At 42.3% G+C, this 22,412-nt stretch overlaps 1 protein-coding gene across 3 annotated transcripts in view; it reads right to left on the reverse strand.

Moving 5' to 3' along the window:
• Window positions 1-6,807: 6,807 nt before the first annotated feature.
• The window catches only part of melk (maternal embryonic leucine zipper kinase), a 101,108-nt gene continuing 85,503 nt past the window's right edge, over window positions 6,808-22,412 (reverse strand). For all 3 annotated transcript variants that reach the window (XM_078215361.1, XM_078215359.1, XM_078215360.1), the window contains 2 exons: window positions 21,964-22,067; window positions 6,808-7,849 (listed from right to left, as the gene is read on the reverse strand). In XM_078215361.1, coding sequence (XP_078071487.1) covers window positions 7,672-7,849; window positions 21,964-22,067 — 282 coding nt within the window. In that variant the 3' untranslated portion in view covers window positions 6,808-7,671. The remainder of the gene's footprint in view (window positions 7,850-21,963; window positions 22,068-22,412) is intronic.

The following is a 22,412-nucleotide window of genomic DNA, read 5'->3' on the forward strand; positions in this document are numbered from 1 at the left end:
GAATGGCTTAATTCTGTTCCTATATCTTAAGGTCTTAAAATTTGAGCAACAGATGAAGTTAGCTGTTTCATGCTGCTGCTATTTCCCACTAACAGGGGTTGCTGTCAAGCCAAAAGGATGTTCTGCCTACCACACAAATGAGTAATGTGGCATATTACATTCAGTGCCAGGTATGTAGGCCGTTTTTCCCAATGACTGGTGGCTAATATCAAACAGCACATCCCTTAGTCTGTTTGCAATAGACAGAGCACTGACTGTACTTAACCAACCTGTGCTTGAAAAACTCAAAACATAATGTCTAATGTTAGATGTGATTCTATGATTGGACAGCACTTACTGAACAATACAGAGTGTGCTAGGAACCTACGCTAACAACCAATTGAAAGTTATCAGTCAGGTTCGCAACGTGGCTCACTTACGCTTGCTGGGAGGTATATATTCACATGCAGTGACCTGTCCTCTGCAGACCAAAGGGAACATGTCCAAGCATTGCACCTTTTCTGAATTAAACAAAAGCTTGGGGGAGACAATAGTTCCCGATGCTTTTGTTTCAGCCAATCAGAATCAACTTGTCACACAATATAAATTGCGCCCTTCAGCATAGACTTTTCCATTCTTCTATTTGAATAGTTCTTCAATTCTATCAGACATTTCTATCAATCTCCTCATTTGGATAGTAAGTAGTCTCACAGCACCAGGTTAAAGTCCAACAGGTCTATTTGGTAGCACGAGTTTTCGGAGCACTGCCCCATCATCAGGATGTGGGCATATACTTGAATGATGGCAACATCCATTGGTTTCCCCTTTTGTTTCACCAGCATCAGTCTGTCTGACTTGCATTTCACTTCACTCACACATGGTTAGCAGATTTTTATCTAGCATTATTGCTGTTCTCTGTTTCTTTCCTTCTCCTCCTGAGTTTATCTTTCTCATTGCATCATTCCTTTTCTGATCCACCTGTTCTTCACATAACTCTACAGTCTGTAATTTCTCCTTTTCCATTTGTTGCATTCGGTTCTTGAGCTTTCCTTTCCTGTTCATATATTCCACATTCCTATTCCTATGATACGGAAAAGGATATGAGAATTTTGCTGGGTGTCAATTTGGAAGGCCTCATTCCCTTCCGGGCTTGACAGCACCAGTTCTTTGTCAGGAACATCCATCCACCCTGATGGCTGGTGCCATCTGGAGCCATTTGCTTGGCTCTGGATGGCACCAGCGGTGATTCATCATTACCTTCCATTGTGGTGTTGGTTTAGTCATCAACAATTTGACCATTGTGATAGGTAGTTCTGGACTACACTGATAGGAGGAACAGAGTTCACATGATCGACCTGACGGTCAGGTAGGAGAAGAAAAAACTGGAATTTATTTAAGGTGGCTCGAAATGACTAAACAGAACCTCAGGTCAGTTGAGTGTACATTTCTGGTGAGTGGATGCTACAGTGAGGTCAGTCAGTTTAGATGCTTTGCAGGTTGCAAGCCAGATCCCAGGACGGGCTTTTTAAATTCATTCGTGGGAAATGGGCGTTGCTGGCTAGCCAACATTTATTGCCCATCCCTAGTTGCCCTTGAACTGAGTGGCTTGCTTGGCCATTTCAGAGGGCAGTTGAGAGTCAACCACATTGCTATAGCTCTGGAGTCACATGTAGGCCAGACCAGGTAAGGACGGCAAATCTTCTTCTCTAAAGGGCATGAGTGAACCAGATGGGTTTTTCTGACAATCAACAATGGTTTCATGGTCATCAGTGGATTCTTAGTTCCAGATATTTTTTATTGAATTCAAATTCCAGCAGCTGCCATGGCGGGATTCGGGTACCCAGAACATTCACTAAGTTTCTGGATTAATAGTCTAACGATAATACCACTAGGCCATCGCCTCCCCAGTGTTTGGCTTCTAAATGTTTTTTTTAAGTCACAGGCTACAGGAATTCCTGCTCCTGTGTCCTATTTAAAATGATGGTGAGGTGGCAAGCCTCTGTACATTGTAAAACATTGTTTTCAAAAAAAGAAAAACAGGCTCGAAAAAGATATTGCACATGACTCGGTGACAAAGTGTTTTCCCCAATTTGTTGACAGAAGTGTGACATAGGAAGTGTGATGCTATGGACAAGAAATGTAAAGCTACAGACTGTCTCATTTTTTAAAGAGTTACTCCAGGCACGCAAACAAGCTACACCACAACCTGCTGCAGAGACTACTCAAGATCAGATGGCAAGACAAGGTTTATTATACTGAGAGTCTCTCCGTGACCAAAATGCCTGGTATCCAGTGTACTGTAGAGAGCTCAGATAAGATGGGCAGGGCCTGTTGCCAGAATGCCTGATGAGCATTTACTAAAAAAGCTCTTCCACAGTGAGCTAATTGAAGGGAAACATTCACATAGAGGCCAGAAAAAGCACCTCAAGGACACTCTGAAGGTCTCACTTAAGAGTTTTGACCTCATCCCTTGAAGCAATTCATGTTCAAATGCAGCAAGATCTGGACAAAGCCAAGTTTAGGCCAACAAGTAGCAAGTACCATTCATGCCACACAGGTGCCAGGCAGTGACCATCTCCAACTAGAGATAATCCAACCATCACCCCTTGACATTCAATGGCATTACCATTGCTGATTTCCCCACTATCAACATCCTGGGGGTTACCATTTAACAGGAACTGAACTGTGGCCACAAGAGCAAGTCAGAGACCAGGAATCTTGCACCAAGTAATTCACCTCCTGACTCCCCAAAGCCTGTCCACCATCAAATCAGGAGCATGATGGAATGCTGTCCATTTGCCTGGATGAGTGCAGTTCCACCAACACTCAAAAAGCTTAACAATATCCAGGATAGAGCAGCCCACTTTATTGGCAGTCCACCGATGCAGTGGCAGAGTGTACACCATTAACAATATGCACTACAGTAACTCACCAAGGCTCCTTCAACAGCACACAGCTGCCAAATCATAGAATCATAGAAACCCTACAGCGCAGAAGGAGGCCATTCGGCCCATCGAGTCTGCACCGACCACAATCCCACCCCACATATTTACCCGCTAATCCCTCTAACCTACACATCCCAGGACTCTAAGGGGCAATTTTTAACCTGGCCAATCAACCTAACCCGCACATCTTTGGACTGTGGGAGGAAACCGGAGCACCCGGAGGAAACCCACGCAGACACGAGGAGAATGTGCAAACTCCACACAGACAGTGACCCGAGCCGGGAATCGAACCCGGGACCCTGGAGCTGTGAGGCAGCAGTGCTAACCACTGTGCTACCGTGCCGCCCTGCAAGGCCTACCACCTAGAAGGACAAGAGCAGCAGGTACCTGGGAACACCATCATTCAGAAGTTCCCCTCCAAGTCACACACCACCCTGACTTGGAATTATATTGCTGTTCCTTCACTAATTAGGTCAAAATCCTGGAACTCCCTCCCTAACAGCACAGTGGGTGCTCCTAAGAAGGTGGCTCACTATCAACTTCTCAAGGGCAATTAAGGATGGGCAATAAATGCTGGCCTTGTTAGCGATGCCCACATCCCTGTACAGAAACATCTACTTTCTTTAAAAAAAGTGTTGCCTACCTTTAAATGGTGTCAGAGATGCTGGATTACCACTCTCTGAAACAGGCACATAGACAGCGAAGGGCATGAATATGGCCAGCAGTACACCCAACTCATTTTTGGTCCCATACAATGTGCCATCTAGGACCACATGTCTCTGCCCAATCCCTTATGCAGCTATTTGTAGATGTGATTGAATCTCAAGGCCATTTGATTCAGATTTGGATATTATACATCCAGTACTGTATTGTAGGAATGTAAATGGGGAGAATGCAGAAGGATTCCAGTGGTACAGGACTTCAATTGTGAGGCAAGTGGAGACGTTGAGGCTTTTTCATCGACACAGACATAAATGGCAATCTGATGCAGTGATTCTTAAGTTTGGAAATTGGAAAATACTATTTTTGATTGGTGAGTGCCTCAGTAACTAAATAGCAGAAATATGTCGGGGGCAATTATGAGCCTGCACGCTTGGTTAGCAGGAATGGCAGTGCATGTTCAAAATCCGGAGAGCACTATTCGCGTCAGCAAGTTTCGTATCTTACCGGCACCTTGCTGTTGGAGTGGCTTGAAACATGTCGCAGGACTGCAGTTAGCATGGCATTAATGAGCACTCGCTCTGTGACTTCCCCCTCCCCTGATATTCAGAGAGCGTTGGTGCAACATCACACTGGCACTATTTACACCAGGTCTACATAAACGCTAACCTGGCACTTTCACCTCCGAGGGGGATTTCGGAACCAGCAGCCACCACCGCATGCACTGCTCAGGGGGCACCAGAGATGATGCGGGGCACACAGATAAGTTCAACTTGGGGCTGGGAGTCCACAGGGGGCACTTGCAGGCCTTACCTTCCCTTCATGTCAGGGCACCCCTTACTTTAAAGGGGTTGTGAAGGATGGTATACAGGCAGTGCTTCCCTTGTCCAATTTCCGGTTTCTGTCTATATAGCAGCTGAGGGAGTGCCCTTCCTTAGTGTGGACTGGCAAGAGAATGGGATGAGGTGCCAGGTGAGCATGGTGGTTCCAATGGTTTCTTAATCTTCTCAACCCTCCCACTATGTCTAGGTGTATCCCCAGAATCCACAGTTGAGGTTGAGGTGGCCTACTGACTTCCACACCCTGTTGCCTGAGATAACCTTGGCAGGTGTCCCCTGGGTGGGGGGGGGAAAGAGGAGAACCTTGAGGGTCCAGGCTTGCTTTCAGGCAGCACGGTAGCACAGTGGTTAGCACTGCTGCTTCACAGCTCCAGGGACCTGGGTTCGATTCCCGGCTTGGGTCACTGTCTGTGTGAAATTTGCACATTCTCCTCGTGTCTGCGCGGGCTCCCTCCGGGTGCTCTGGTTTCCTCCCACAGTCCAAAGATGTGCGGGTTAGGTTGATTGGCTATGCTAAAAATTGCCCTGGGATGCGTAGGTTAGAGGGATTAGTGGGTAAATATGTAGGGATATGGGGGTAAGGCCTGGGTGGGATTGTGGTTGGTGCAGACTCGATGGGCCAAATGGCCTCTTTCTGTACTGTAGGGTTTCTAAGATGGTGTGTGACTGCAGGAGATGGGAGCCATTTATATGGAGCTTCCTAGTTCTTGCAGCAGTTGAGTCATTGCAGAGTAGGCAGATCAGAGAAAAACTCATGGGGATAAAAAATTAATACTAATGAGGCATAAGATACAGCCTGAAAAACACCCCGGCGCCATTAGTGGGAATTACTTTTTCACGCCGGAACCAACAGAGTCAATTTTTGGTAAGATATCACCCATCATCTCCAAAAGTAGAGAGGGGGAAGGTTAGAATTTTATTCTGAACAGAATTGGGTAAGACATGGAATGGCCCTCCAGAGATAATGGTGGAAGCAGACTCTATATTAGGTTTAAAAAACATATGCATTGGCATATGAGAAGACACATTTTAGAAAGAATGTGGAGAAAGGAACTAGTGGATAGCTCTACTGAACAGCTGGCAAAGCTGCAAAGGGTTGAATGGATTCCTTCTGTGCAGTAAAAATCTACGATTCTAAAAAGATATCAGCACAGGATAATTAAAATGCTATTAAAAACAATTCCAGGATATTTGTGGATTAAAACCCTTTTCAGGCCTTCAAGTTTAAATAGCTGGTGTTCACAAGTGTATCATCGGTTTTCTACAGTTTAAAACGAGAAAAATTGAAGACTTTTGTAAGCACTGGATTTCATGAGAACGAGAGGAAATGCAAACTTCTCGACTAACCCAAGCTGCTGACATCAAAATTGTCACGATGCTTGATAGGTGTCAGCCGATTGTACACAAAAAGGAGGGCGAGAGAAAGGAACCAGTTTGGAAAATGTGAGTTAACCTCGGGAATAAAGTCAAATTGTTTGGGTGGGGAGAAAGAATGTGAGGAGGAGAAAGAGGGTAATCCAAATTTATACTGCATCGACCGAAATGTGCACTTTTTACCCTTGTGGAATTAATGCTACATTATGCAACACAGCATAGTCTCGAGGAACTAAATATTCAGTCCTATTGGATATTCATGCCACTGCTGGGAACTGTCACACACTAAATGGCCTTGTGCTACATGTTAAATATATGTAAATCGGTGTGCTCATTCATCACTTCATTGATTGTCATAAAAATCAGATTTATCTTAACTTTATAGATGCACGATTAGCTGAAGTGTGCTTGAGCACTGTAAACAGATCTCAACACCGTAAATTTAATCAGACACTTTGATATCCTCACCGATTGCCTCAAGATCTTAACTGTTTTCAAGAATAGTGCTCCCCCCCCCCACCCACCCAATAAGTCTGCCAATGTATTGTGCATAGTTTCATCAAAACAAAGTGAAAATATTACCAGTAACAAGGAATATTTAAACAGGCAAAATAGAAAATATTCTACAGGTAAATGTGCTACGCACATCCTTATTGTGTGACCGAATAGTTACTGTCACAACTCACTGATAAGCTGGAAACGCACATTGTTTCCAGAGGCAATTTCCTCATGTCACGTCAGTCCATTTTAGATCATTAGTTTGTAAATACAGAATTTCATTTAACATTCAGAAAGAGGCGCAAGTTATTTAAATCAACTTAATTTTATGCAACATACTGAGTGTATAGTTCAACTGTGGTAACCGCAGCTGTGACTCTTTTAACGATCCCAATAAATCCTCTTTAAATCACAGACAGGAAGAGAATTATGCAAATGATATATTAAGCAATCTTTGACTGAATGCAATGCTCTGTGAATACTGGATTCTCAAAAAAAGGATAGTCACATCTGAAAGTTAATTTTTAATTTTCTAATTAAGATTTAGAATTACAATGGTTTATTAAAACAAAAAAATATTTACAAGTTTATAAAGGAATGATACCATAGTCACTTCATACAGATGAGTGCACTATTTACAAATTACACAACAAGCTACATGATGAAAAAAGTATACTGAAATAAAAATGGAGAACTGAATGTAAACACAACTATTACAGCTATCTTATACATTTATTCATGAATTTTCTTTGTAATGAAAAGCTAATTATGGCCCAATTTTCAGACAGTGAGGTTGTAGCTATGACATTTTACAATACAAGAGAACACTCCATTCTAAACTTCTATGATGATCCCGAATTACTCCACATATAAATACTCCTATTTTATCCTTCATTATATTTTGTATAAATGAGTTCTTAAAACTTACTCACTTGTGGATAATTCTAATCTGGAAGCTACACTTTAGTACTTCAGGTTTGGAGAGCTGGGAACAGAAATATCTCAGTACCTAGCCTAACCCTTCCTTGACTTCTGTAGTTTATACATTTAAAACAGCAACTTAGCTGAGTCTCCTAAAGCTGTGTTAAAGATCTAATTAGCAGTCTGATTTTAACAGAATCACTATAAAGTGATTTCTCTCTATATATGAACACATTTCTGAAACACCATCCAACATATTCACATGGAGTCGATGCATCTTGACCTAGTCGGACCCGATTAGATTAAACATATTTTTATGTGGAAGTAAAACAGACTTTCTAAAATAGGGAATACTTTGGAGTAAAGCCATTATAACAAAGGATTCCTTCAATAACTATTAAGCTTTGTTATAAAAGCTATATTTAGGCCAGTTTAAGTTTTCAATGCAACACTGATTAGATGTGGGAACTGGATAAAATATCTTCAACCAAACGCTTGTAAACCCAGGCATCACCCTTTAGCCGCTGTCTTCTGATTCCAATCACCTCAGGCTTGCTGAGCTGACATATCTCCAGTTCAAACTGCATGGTGACCTTTCCAAAGTCTGACCTAGTCCGACATTTTAAGGTATAGCTGTTGGAAAACAAGGTCAAGATTACACAGTATGAATATGGGATCGTAAAATGCTGATTATTGTAACATTCTATTTGTTATTGCAAAACCCAGGCAGCTTAAGGAAACTGATTTTTGCACACAGTATGACAGATCACCACCCACGGTGTGAATATCAATCTTTTCTTGACTGCACATACACAAACTCGGATCTTGTATGCTATTACCATGTGAAATTTAATAAAAACTGAAGGAAGGGAGATCTTTAAAGACTGTGATCTTACCTCATGGTCCATATAACAGTAAAATTGACTGATACGGTTTGGGACTCATGAACCACTCATTAATGCTTGATGATCACTCCCCAATTAACCATACTTGCTTTAAAAAAAATCAGAATTCTCCATATTTGACATGTTAAACATGACAAACACCGAAGCCCGTTAATTGGTAAACAAGGATTCTATTTTACACATATAGATAAATTGAAGACTTGTCTAAATTAGTAAGCTAAGAGTTTTTGTTATAGGCACAATATCCAATTCTGTCACAAATCACACCCTTTTTGAAAAGTGTAGTAGTCCCCCCACAATTCCCCTGCTCAGTTGCAGCTCAAACTCATTTGCATACCAAATGCAAAATCTGCACAATTGGGGCCACCATATTAAAACAAATATATAAAGAATTTTAAAAATACATTAAGAGTGGCAATATGGTGAAGTTCGGTTAAAACAGGTTTATCACCAAAATAGCTTCTTAAATCTGTGTCAATCTGCCACCTCTGTGCAACCCAATTTAAAATAAAAAATTCACTTTTGAAACATCTGCCCAACTATTTTCTAATTATACAGGGGTACATCAATCAATTTCTCAGTAATTTAAAACACAAAAAAAAATCACACGAGAACAGCTTTTAAAACTCATATTTAGTGTCTTTGTAACCAAAAGAACAAGCTTAATTTTTAAAGCTTGTTGAAGGGCTGTAAATGAAGGCAATCTGTGGAACTTCCCAAGTGATTAATTCACTCCATGATTAAATTTGTTGTTGGGACCCTGTTTAAAGTGTGATGTTTTTAAAACTAGTATAAAAGGTTGCAAAAACTTAAAATTCCACAGTCTTTTGTGATTATTACATCAACTTTGGCCGAATTGCACAGGAGACACTAGATGAGGGACTTTTAATTGATAATTAAAGGGGAAAAGGTAGGTTAAATCTTAATGTTCATGTAGCACAAGCATATGTGCACTGGGTGGCAGAGAGAGGAGATTTCTAAAACATATTTAATAGCTGTCAGGTACTGACTGAAGATTCAAATTTAAAAGTTGCCTCTGGAAACCTGAACGTGCATGTTTGGAGTTTTGAAGTGATGTGGAGATGCTGGCGTTGGACTGGGGTAAACACAGTAAGGAGTTTTGAAAGCAGAGATAGTTTACAACTACTGGGGCACAAGTACTCCTATTCTTGAACTATGGAAGGATGAAAATTACAAATGAGCAGAATGGTGTGTAATTGGCAAATGAATTTGAATATAGATTAGTGAGAGGTTGTACATCTTGGCAAAAAGGATAAGCAGCCCACACACTGTTTGGATGAGTCTAAATGGAATAGAGGAGCAAAGTATTGAGGCAGGTTAATGAAGCCTAAAACAGCAAACCAAGTACTATGGTGCATTTCTTGGGGGAAAGGTGAGAAAGCAGAAGTTATTTTATACTTGCATAGAATCGTTTTAGGCTATGCTTGGAGTGTTGTGCACAGTTCTGATTTCTATTTTACAAAAAAAGATATAGAGGCATTGGAGAAATGTGAAACAGATTCACAAGGGTGATATCAAAACCGAGAGGATCTTCTCATCAGGAAAGACTCATCAGGCTGAAGCTCTTTTCTCTAAAATAGAGAAACGAGGAGGCAGGGCAGGTAGGACACAGAGGATTATGAAAGAGTAGATGTGTCTCGGGCAGGCTGGGGGGGGGTCTAAACTAGAACTCATAAGACAGTCACAATAAATCCGAGGAGGAATTCAGGGGAAACCTATTTATCCAAAAGAAGAATATGGAACGAGCTACCACAACGTGGTGAATAGCATAGATGCATTAAGGGAAAACCAGACAAGCATACAAGTGATAAAGAAATAAAAGACTATAGAGGGATGGGAGGAGGCTAGCGCGGAATAAACACTGGCATCAACCAGCTGACCTGAATTGCCAGTTTGTGTGTTGTAAATTCTTTGCAAGTCTGATGCTGACAGACATTCTAGAGTGTTTCTTAAAGCTGCGTCAACCACGCGTTGATGTGTAACACACAGCCAGTGCTTTAGAAAACCATTGTCAAGCAAGGAAAAGGCAATGCAATTTGCATGGGGTTCCATTTATCCAGCCAGGCATGCTAATGGTCTACCTGACAGTTTCAGCTCAGTACTTCCTCAATAACATTTGGGACATCGAAGAGCTTGCCACAAAATGTCCACAGGTAGAAGTTAATAGAAGTAACGAACATAGGCAGCAGGTATTTGGCATAAGTACTTCCAACAATGTCAGCCATTAATACAACAGCACCATCTAGAGGAAACAAATCTAACTGTATGCTGGAAAGTGGAGGAATGGAAGGGAAAATTAATGACGTTTTTAGATGGCTATGTGGTATGTTGAAATTATGCAAGCAAAAATGAAATACCAAAACATGCTTTCCAAGCATGAGCAGGTTAATATAGAATGGTCAAACTTTCCATTCTCCACAATTACTTTGCAGCGTCTATGAAACAAAGCAGCTTCAGCCTTTTCTGGATCTGTGATGCATTTTATGGTATAAATATCTTTCAACAACTTAAAATGAGCTCAAAGGAGATCTAAGAGGAGATACCAAAAGGATATTTTCTGCAGTGATTATGCTGACATTTCAGAAACATTATGTTTTAGGTTACAATCTAGATATAGTTTGAAGAAAATAACTATTCCAAGTCTTAGCTTTCCCAGTAGAGGGAGATACAATTGTGCTTTTGTCCATCTGTGAAATATGTTTATTTTAAAATGAAGCAATGACACTTAATGCCACAAAATGATGGTAATTTACCCATCATTTTTAAATGAAATAGTTGCAGGTTTTAGAGTAGAAATGAAAAGTTATGCAATCAGTTGCTTTTCATTTTTGCTAAAAATCAAAATAAATTCCTTTGTGCCTTCACCATCAGTGATTATTGATAGAGTGAATCAGGCTTATAATGTGTGACCTCTTGTGAGAGTGTAGAGAATGTATGCAAGGATGAAACAAACACACAAGGTCAGATGGAGTTGGAGCTCATGTGTTTAATACCATGTGAATCTTAGTTATACAATATCCTAAACTCCAATCTACTGAAGCAGAAAACTTTACAAAAAGCACATCAACACAGATGTCTAAATTTCTGGTGTTTAAAATAACTAGCGGAGAATAACCTACAATACCATTTAAATAGTTAAACACAATATAAAATCATGCCAAGTTGAAGACAATTCAAACTAATCACCAAAACTACACTTTGCCATCAAGTTACAAGAATCACATCAGAATTTGGAAAAGTATCAATTTTTTTTAAGTTTGGTGAACCTTTCCCTGGATGTGCTTATAATATAGGAAATTTAACTTTCAACTCCAAACCCAAGAAGAGTTCATGGCACCATGTCAAAATAAGTGACCAAAGACAATTTAGTCCTCTTCTCCACAAGTTTGCCTAACTGCTACGTCAAAGACGCTTTCATCAAGTGTTGAGGAGCCCACGTTCCATAAGGTAAAGTAGAGATGGTGCAGCAAGCAGAATTCAGAAGTAGGGATAATGAATCACTGATGTACAAAATCTTGTGCTCCCCCAGTCTTGTATGCTATTTGATAGCTCCAATTTAATTGTTTTTTAATAAAAACATAGAGGTGTCTCGGATCAGATAGTATTAACCAAGGAAACCAAGTCGTTGAAATATTATTCACTGTACTTTCTACCAAGGTCTCTTGTTACCCAAAGAGCTGGGGTGATCTCCAAAAGTGGCCATGGTATTAATCAGGCAGCAGGCAGGAGTCCATATTCAACCACAGACTTTTACAATAGGGAAGGAGGGATGCAAAAAGCTGAAGCTATCTACCAATAGCTTCAGCTGCTAGTAGATTCTTATCAACATTGTGATAATATTTTATTTTTTCCATATTAGGCCATTTGCTCTTTATTAATCTTCATATGACCCAGATGTAGGTGCTGGGATAATGAATTGCAAGCTTGTGGACAATACCAAGGTATGTGCGGCTGTCAAGCTTGGAGGATGCTCAACTCCTGCAAGAAAATCTTTTGTTTGGTGAATGGAGAGTGATTACCAACCAATAACATGTTAAAATATATTTATATCCTGCAGGGAACGGAACTGAAACTAGTTGTGAAAGTAAAAGATCTGACTGCTATATTGAATCACGCTCAAAAGATCATGGCCAATACTGTGAAGCTATAGCTAAAACAAACATGGTTCCAGGTTATATTCACAGAACAAGTCATGACAAGCTAAAGCCTATAATACTGTCCTTATATAACACCTCAGTTAAAATACTGCATCTACTTTTGGCCCACTCATATGAAACATAGAAACCCTACAGTGCAGAAGGAGGCCATTCGGCCCATCGAGTCTGCACCGACCACAATCCCACCCAGGCCCTACCCCCACATATTTACCCGCTAATCCCTCTAACCTACACATCCCAGGACTCTAAGGGGCAATTTTTAACCTGGCCAATCAACCTAACCCGCACATCTTTGGACTGTGGGAGGAAACCGGAGCACCCGGAGGAAACCCACACAGACAGTGACCCGAGCCGGGAATCGAACCCAGGACCCTGGAGCTGTGAAGCAGCAGTGCTAACCACTGTGCTACCGTGCCGCCCATGAAGATGGATATTGAGAATTTTGGAAAGGGTGCAGGGGAGATTCACAAGATTGATCCCCAGTTTAAAATAACTTACAGAATTAGAGGACTGTATAGCATGGAAAGGAGCCATTCAGCTCATTGTGTCTGTTCTAGTTCTTAGCTACAATAATATCCTCAAAGAACAGCTTTGTATACTTTACATGATAAGGCTGAAGCATTTGCAAGAATCTTCAGCCAGAAATGCCAAATCAATGATCCACCTTAACCTCCTCCAGAGCCAATTCCATTCACCCTACGGGATATCAAGAAATGGCTGAAGGCACCGGATACAGCAAAGTCCAAGGGCCTTGGTGACATTCTGGCTGTAATGCTGAAAAGACTTGTGCTCCAGGATCGAGTAATTGAGCCAGTGCAGCTTCAACACCAATATCTACTCGAAAGTGGAAAATTGCCCTGCTATGTCCTATCTATTAAGAGGACAATTCCAATTTGGCTAATTACCATTTTCTATCAGTTTACTATCAATCATCAGCAAAGTGATGGAAGGTGTTTGTTGACATTGTTTTCAAGTGCCACTTGCACAGCAATAACCTGCTCAGTGATGCTCAGTTTGAGTTCTGCAAGGAAGTTCTTGAGTTTGAACAAAAGAAGTGAGGTGAGAATCCTTGACATTGAGACAACATTGAACTGAATCAAGCAGTCCTAGCAAAATTGAAGACAATGGGACTTAATGAAGAACTATCCACTTGTTGGAGCCATATTTAGCACAAAGAAAGATGGCTATGGTTGCTGGAGGCCAATCATCTCAGCCCAAGAGCATCACTGCAGGAGTTCATCAAGGTAGTGTCCTAGGCCCAATCATTTTCAGCTTCTTCATCAATGAGCTTCCCTCCATGATCGGTGTTTGTTGATAATTGCAGTTACCATTTCCATTGTAACTGCACAGATAATGAAGCAGTCTGTGTCTGAACAAGACCTGAACAACATTTAGGCTGGGGTAATAAGTGCTAAATAACATCTGTGTCACACAAGTGCTGGGTAATGACCATCTCCAACAAGATTGAGTCTAAACACTTCCCCCCCGCTCCCCCATGACATTCATAGAACCAGAATCCCTATAGTGCAGAAAGACGCCATTTGGCCCATCATGTCTGCATCAACTTTCCAAAACAGAGTCACCCAAGGCCAGATTCGAACCCGGGTCCCTGGCACTGTAAGGCAGCAGTGCTAACCATTATGCCATCCTTACCATAGATGGCATTATCATCACGGAATTCCCCCACTATCAACATCCTGGAGGTTATCACACTGTAAGAGTTTTAACGACACCAGGTTAAAGTCCAACAGGTTTATTTGGTAGCAAATGCCATTAGCTTTCGGAGCGCTGCTCCTTCGTCAGATGGAGTGGAAATCTGCTCTCAAACAGGGCAGAGACACAAAATCAAGTTACAGAATACTCAGCGGTCACGGACATTCAGCCTCTGAACTTCGGGTAAGCGTTCTCCAAGGCGGCCTTTACAACACATGACAGCGCAGAGTCGCTGAGCAGAAACTGATAGCCAAGTTCCGCACACATGAGGACGGCTTAAACCGGGATGTTGGGTTTATGTCACACTATCTGTAACCCCCACAGCTTGCCTCCTGGACTTGCAGAATCTCAGTGGCTGTCCTGTCTGGAGACAATACACATCTCTTTAACCTGTTCTTAATGCTCCCTCCACTCACATTGTCTGTATCTTTAAAGACCTGGTTGGCTGTAGAGATTTGCATTCTAATCAGTATTCTGTAACTTGATTTTGTATCTCTGTGCCCTGTTTGAGAGCAGATTTCCACTCCATCTGACGAAGGAGCAGCGCTCCGAAAGCTAATGGCATTTGCTACCAAATAAACCTATTGGACTTTAACCTGGTGTTGTTAAAACTCTAACTGTGTTTACCCCAGTCCAACGCCGGCATCTCCACATCATGGTTATCACACTGACCAGAAACTCAACTGGATCAGCCATACAAATACAATGGCTGCAAGAGTAGGTCAGAGGCTGATAACTGTGCAGCGAACAACTCACCCCACCTCCAAAATCCTGTCTACCACCAACTAGACACAAATCAGGAATGTGATGGGACACTCTCCACTTGCCTGGACGAATGTAGTTCTAAAAACACTCAGGAAGCTTGACACTGGTGCCCCATTGATCATCTTAAACACTCACCCCCTTGACTACTGCTGCACCTTGGCTGCAGTGTAACCCACTTACAAGATGAACTGCAGAAATTCGCCAAAGTTAATTTAACAGCACTTTCCAAACTGCGACATTCATTGCTAAGACAACCAAGGGCAGCTGGAGCAAGGAAACACCACCCACCTAAATGTTCCTCTCCAAACCATATGCCCTCGTGGCTCATAAACATATCACTATTCCTTCATTGTTGTAGAGACAATATCCAGGAACTCCACCCCCCTAACAGCATTGAGTGTACCACATGAACTGCGGCTGCTCAGAAAGGCAATAAAAGTTGGTCCTGCCAGCAAAACCCACCACCCACAAACAATATGTGAACATACTAATTAGGAGTAGGACATTTGGCCCCTCGAGCCTGCCCTGACATTCGATAAGATCATGGTTGATCTGATATTGCCTCAAGTGTACTTTATCTACCCCAATACACTTCTGATTCTCTGTCAAACAAAAATCTAACTCAGCCTATTCAATGACCCTGCTTCTACTGCTTTTTTCCTTTTGCCTTCTTAATCAGTTGCTGTACCTTGCTGTATTGTGTGCAGATTTATTGTCCTTATCTAAGGAAGGATGTCCTCACTATAGAGGGAGTACAGCGAAGGTTTACCAGGCTGATTCCTGGGATGGCAGGTCTGTCATATGAGGAGAGACCAAGTTGGTTAGGATTATATTCACTGGAGTTTAGAAGAGAGAGGGAGGAGATCTCAGAAATTTATTAAATTCTCACAGGGTTAGACAGGGTAGATTCAGGAAGTATGTTCCTGATGGTGGGGTAATCCAGATCTAGGGGTCATAGTTTGAGGATAGGGGTAAACCTTTTAGAACTGAGGTGAGGAGAAATTTCTTCACCCAGAGAATGGTGAATGTGTGGAATTCACTACCACAGAAAGTAGTTGAGGCCACAAATCTAAGCTCTGCAGTCCTTCCACATCCAGTCGAGAATGGTGATAGACAATTAAACAACTCACTGGAGGAAGGCTCCACAAATATCCCTATCCTCAATGATGGAGGAGCCCAGCACATCAGTGCAAAAGATAAGGCTGAAGTATTTGTGGCAATCTTCAGCCAGAAGTGCTGAGTGGATGATCCATCTCGGCCTCCTCCAGTGGTCCCCAGCATCTCAGATGCTAGTCTCCAGCCAATTCGATTCATTCCACGTGATATCAAGAAACAACTGGAGGCGCTGGATACTGCAAAGCCAATGGGCCCTGATAACATTCCAGCAACAGTACTGAAGACTTGTGCTCCAGAACTTGCCGCTCCCCTAGCCAAGCTCTTCCAATGCAGCAACAACACTGGCATCTACCCAATAATGTGGAAAATTGCCCAGATATGTCCTGTACACAAAAAGCAGGACAAATCCAACCCAGCCAATTACTGCCCAATCAGTCAACTCTGGATCATCAGTAAAGTGATGGAGGGGGTCATCAACAGTGTTATCAAGCAGCACCTGCTCAGCAATAACCTGCTCAGTGAGCCGTTTGGGTTTCGCCAGGGTCACTCAGCTCCTGATCTCATTACAGCCTTGGTTCAAACATGGACAGAAGAGCTGAATTCCAGAGGTGAGGTGACAGTGGCAGCCCTTGATATCAAGGCCGCATTCGACCGAGTGTGGCATCAAGGAACCCTAGTGAAATTGGAATCAATGGGTATCAGGGGGCAAACTCTCCGCTGGTTGGAGTCATACCTGGTACATAGGAAGATGGTTGCTGTTGTGGAGGGTGAGTCATCTCAGTTCCACAACATCTCTGCAGGAGTCCCTCAGGTTAGTGTCCTGGGCCCAACCATCTTCAGCTGCTTCATCAATGACCTTCCCTCCATCATAAAGTCAGAAGTGGGGAAGTTCGCTGATGATTGTACAATGTTCAGCACCATTCACGACTCCTCAGATACTGAAGCAGTTCATGTTCAAATGCAACAAGATCTGGACAATATCCAGGCTCAGGCTGACAAATAGCAAATAACATTCGTGCCACACAAATGCCAAGTGATGACCATCACCAATAAGAGACACTCTAACCACCGACCCTTAGCATTCAATGGTGTAACCATCACTGAATTCCCCACCGTCAACATCCTTGGGGTTACCATTGACCAGAAACTCAACTGGACTCACCACATAAACACAGTGGCTACAAGAGCAGGTCAGAGGCTAGGAATACTGTGGTGAGTAACGCATCTCCTGACTCCCCAGAGCCTATCCACCATCTACACGGCACAAGTCAGGAGTATGATGGAACACTCCCCACTTGCCTGGATGGGCACAGCTCCAACAACACTCAAGAAGCTTGACACCATCCAGGACAAAGCAGCCCACTTGATTGGTACCACATCTACAAACATTCAATCCCTCCACCACCGACGCTCAGTAGCAGCAGTGTGTACTATCTACAAGATGCACCGCAGCAATTCACCAAAGATCCTTAGACAGCACCTTCCAAATCCACAACCACTTCCATCTTGAAGGATAAGGCCAGCAGATAAATGGAAACACCACCACCTGCAAGTTCCCCTCCAAGCCACTCACCATCCTGATTTGGAAATATATTGCCATTCCTTCGCAGTCGCGAGGTCAAAATCCTGGAATTCCCTCCCGAATAGCATTGTGGGTCAACCCATAGAACATGGATGCAGCGATTCAAGAAGGCAGCTCACCACCACCTTCTCAAGGGCAACTAGGGATGGGCAATAAATGCTGGCCAGCCAACAACACCCATGTCTCACGAATGAATAAACAAAACACCAATTTCAAGAAGAAACTAGATATAGCTCTTGAGGCTAAAGGGAACAAGGGATTTTGAGGGGGTGGGAGATCAGGATATTGAATATGATCAGTTATGATCATAATGAATGGTGGAGCAGGCTCGAAGGGCCAAATGGCCTACTCCTGCTTCTAGTTTTTATGTTACCTGCATACTAACTTTTCCTGATTCATGTTCCAGGACGGCCAGATCCTTCTGTACTGCAGAGCTCTGCAATCTTTATCTATTTAAATAATTTACTGCTTGCCAGAATGGACAAGTTCACATTTTTCCACATTATATGCCATCCATCATATTTTTGCCCACTCACTTAATCTATATATAATCCCTTTGCAGACTCCTTATGTTTTCCTCACCACTTACTCTCCTACTTATCTTTGGGTGATCTGCAAATTTAGCAACCATACATTATTCCCCCTCACCCAAGTCATTGATATAGATTGTAAATGGTTGAGGCCACAGCACTGATCAGTGACACTCTGCCAGTTATAGCTTGCCAAGCAGAAAATAGCCCAATTTATCCCTACTTACTGCTTTTTGTTAGCTAACAAATCCCCTATCCATAGCTCTTGGTGGCACCTTTTCAAATGCCTTTTGGAAATCCAAATACACTGCATCCATCCATCTTTCTTAATATTTCATCAAAGAACTCTAATTAATTAGTCAAACACGATTTCACAACACCATCTCAACTCTGCCTGAATGCATCAAGATTAAATATCTTGCTAAAACTTGCTTACTAATAGCTTCAGCATTTTCCCTATGACGGATGTTAAGCTGACCGGCCTGTAGTTTCCTGCTTTTAGGGCAGAATGGTAGCACTGTTGCCTCTCAGCACCAGGACCCGGGTTCTATTCTGGCCTTGGGGGAATGTTTAGTTCTAATTTTCTCAGTACCCCTTCCCTAGTGATTGCAATAGTTTTAAGTTCCTCCCTTCCTTTCGTCTCTTGATTTATAAGTATTTCGAGAATGTTATTTGTCTTCGACACTGAAGACAGACACAAAATACCAGTTCAGCACTTCTGTCATTTCCTTATTTCCCATAATAAATCCCCTAGATTCTCTCCAGAGGTCCCACGTTTACTTTAGTTACTCTTTTCCTTTTTTAAATACTTCTACATACTGTTATGTTTTTATATTTCTAGCTATCTTTCCCTCATACTCGAATTTTGCCCTTATTAATATTTTAGCCATTCTTTGCCGGTTTTTAAATTATGTCCAATCTTCTAACCTAACCACTAATTTTCCACACAATTGAATATTTTTTTGCTATTAATCTGTTGTTATCTTTAACTTCCTTGGTTAGCCACATGTGGTGCATCCTTCACCAGAATGCATCTTTGCCGAGTGTTGCCATAGAGGGAATGCAGCAAAGATTCACCAGACTGATTCCCGAGATGGTAGGTTTGTCATATAAGGAGAGATTGGGTCAACTGGGCCTATACTCACTGGAATTTAGAAGAATGACAGGATGGGGCGGCACAGTGGCAGTGGTTAGCACTGCTGCCTCACAGCACCAGGGACTTGGGTTCAAATCTGGCCTTGGGTCATTGTCTGTGGGGAGTTTGCATGTTCTCCCTATCTCTGCGTGGGTTTGCTCTGGATGCTCCAGTTGCCTCCCACGCTCAAAGATATGCAGGCTAGGTTAATTGACCATGTTAAATTGCCCCTTAGTGTCAGGGGGACTAGCAGCGTAAATATGTGGGGTTATGGGGATAGGGCCTGGGTGGAATTGTGGTCGGTGCAGACTCGATGGGCCAAATAGCCTCCTTCTGCACTGTAGGGATTCTATGATTCTATGACTAGACAGACTGGACTCGGCTGTTATTCCCTCTGGCTAGCAGGGTCTGGAACAAAGGGTCACAGTCTCGGAAAAAAGCTAGGCCATTTAGGCCTGAGATGAGGAGAAATTTCTTCACTCGAGGGTGATAAACTTGTAAGTTTTCTACCACAGAAGACTGTGGAGGTCAAGTCACTGAATATATTTGAGCAAATAGATAGATGTCTAGACTTTACAGGTGTCAAGGGTGTGGGAAGTATGCAGGAGTATGGTGTGGAGATAGAGGATCAGCCATGATCATATTGAATGGCAGATTCGGCTCGATGGACCGCTCCTATCTTCTATGTTATGAAATATTTATTTATTAATCACAAGTAGGCTTACATTAACACTGCAATAAAGTTACTGTGAAATTCCCCATGTCGCCACACTCCGGCACCTGTTCAGGTCAATGCACCTAACCAGCATGTCTTTCAGACTACATAGAACATAGAACAGTACAGCACAGAACAGGCCCTTCGGCCCACGATGTTGTGCCGACCTTCATCTGAAACCAAGATCAAGCTATCCCACTCCCTACCATCCTGGTGTGCTCCATGTGCCTATCCAATAACCGCTTAAATGTTCCTAAAGTGTCTGACTCCACTATCTCTGCAGGCAGTCCATTCCACACCCCAACCACTCTCTGCGTGAAGAACCTACCTCTGATATCCTTCCTATATCTCCCACCATGAACCCTATAGTTATGCCCCCTTGTAATAGCTCCATCCACCCGAGGAAATAGTCTTTGAACGTTCACTCGATCTATCCCCTTCATCATTTTATAAACCTCTATTAAGTCTCCCCTCAATCTCCTCCGCTCCAGAGAGAACAGCCCCAGCTCCCTCAACCTTTCCTCATAAGACCGACACTCCAAACCAGGCAGCATCCTGGTAAATCTCCTCTGCACTCTTTCCAGCGCTTCCACATCCTTCTTATAGTGAGGTGACCAGAACTGCACGCAATATTCCAAATGCGGTCTCACCAAGGTCCTGTACAGTTGCAGCATAACCCCACGGCTCTTAAACTCCAACCCCCTGTTAATAAAAGCTAACACACTATATGCCTTCTTCACAGCTCTATCCACTTGAGTGGCAACCTTTAGAGATCTGTGGATATGGACCCCAAGATCTCTCTGTTCCTCCACAGTCTTCAGAACCCTACCTTTGACCCTGTAATCCACATTTAAATTTGTCCTACCAGACTGTAGGAGGAAACCCACGCAGACACAGGGAGAACGTGCAAACTCCGCACAGACAGTGACCCAAGCCGGGAATTGGACCCGGGTCCCTGATGCAGCAGTGCTAACCACTGTGCCACCCAAATATCTCAAATATTTGTGGCTGGATCTCTGATGTCCTCTCTTTTAAGCTAATTTCCCAGATAATTTTAACAGACTGTGTCTTCATGCCCTTGTATTGTATTTAAATTTAAAATGCTAGCCTTAGACCCACCCTTCCCTCCCTCAAAGTGAATGCAAAATTCAAACATGTTATGATCAATGCTACCTAAAGGCTCCTTTGTGGTTCAAATCCCACCACCGCATATAGTGAAGTCTGAATTCAATAAAAATCTGGAATTAAAAATCTAATGATGACCATGAGACCATTGTCAATTGTCATTAAAATCCATCTGGTTCACTAATGTCTTTTAGGATAGGAAATCTGCCATCCTTACATGTGACTCCAGACCCACAGCAATGTGGTTGACTCTTAACTGCCCTCTGGTTAGGTGCTGAGGGCAGTTTAAAGGCAATTAGGAATGGGAAGTAAATGCTGGCCCAACCAGTGACGCCCATATCCCAGGAATAAATAAAAACACTGAAAGCAGCAATCTACAGCAGAAACAAGCATTCCTCTCACATATATAAGCAAAAAGTAACATGCTCAATGGATCTCTTATTAGCAAAATATGATTTGAAACTCAGGTAATCAACTGCAATACAAAAGCTTTCACATACTTAGATTCCTCCTGAGCCAGTGTGTCTTCTACTCAACTTTATGGGGCTGCCTTTCTTGATTTCACTTTTGTCCATTAGAGGCATCTTAACAGAACTAGTGAATTTATATTAAACCTATTTGAAGCAACAAGAATTAAACTCAGAACCCTTAAGTGTTTAGGTTACCTTGCAAATATTGCCAAGCAGAGGGAACAGCAGCTCTCTACATGTTCTCTCCCAAACTCTAAGTGGAAAGAAAAACTTTCCCACTAAAAAGGATAACCTCCTGAAACTTCTAGGTGCTCGGATATCACATTTCTATTGAGTGGATCTTACTATAACCCTTCTACATGTGGCTACAAACCATCAGCCCCCACCACCGCCCCCCCCTCCTCCCCCGCCCCACTATAAAAGTCCTTGTAACCCGGTTTGACCCGAATGCTGCAAATGGTCTCAACATCCTACATGTAGCATGACAGAAAACTGACTGTTAAATTAACTTACCCCTTTTGCACAAAGTCAACCCGTTTGGTAGGTAGAACCAGAATGATTTCTTTCAAAACTTCATCTGCATTCAGCATGGTTGTTGTAGTTACATTGTAGTGAGCCTGCAAAAAGATGAACAGAACTTTACCTCTTAATAGGGGTAACTTAATGAAGTTTTTACATTAAAATTCATTTGTATGGTACTGTTGGAGTGCTTTTATAAGTTTGTACAATGGCAATCATGTAATTGTCCACCCTTTAACCAAGTAGAGAGGCCATTTCTAAGGTTACAATCTATTTTTAAAATAATTTACAAATTAGAATTGCACCTTCAAGTTTCTACAAGCAAAGAATGAATAGTTTTGATGGATAAAGTAAATATTTGAGATCCTAGATGGGTGATACAGCTCATTAAAATTGAAAATGTTCAGGTTGGGTTTATTAGCTCACTTAAACAAAAAATTAGG

Source organism: Mustelus asterias, chromosome 6 (assembly GCF_964213995.1).
Source record: "Mustelus asterias chromosome 6, sMusAst1.hap1.1, whole genome shotgun sequence".
NCBI classification, from domain to species: Eukaryota; Metazoa; Chordata; class Chondrichthyes; order Carcharhiniformes; family Triakidae; genus Mustelus; species Mustelus asterias.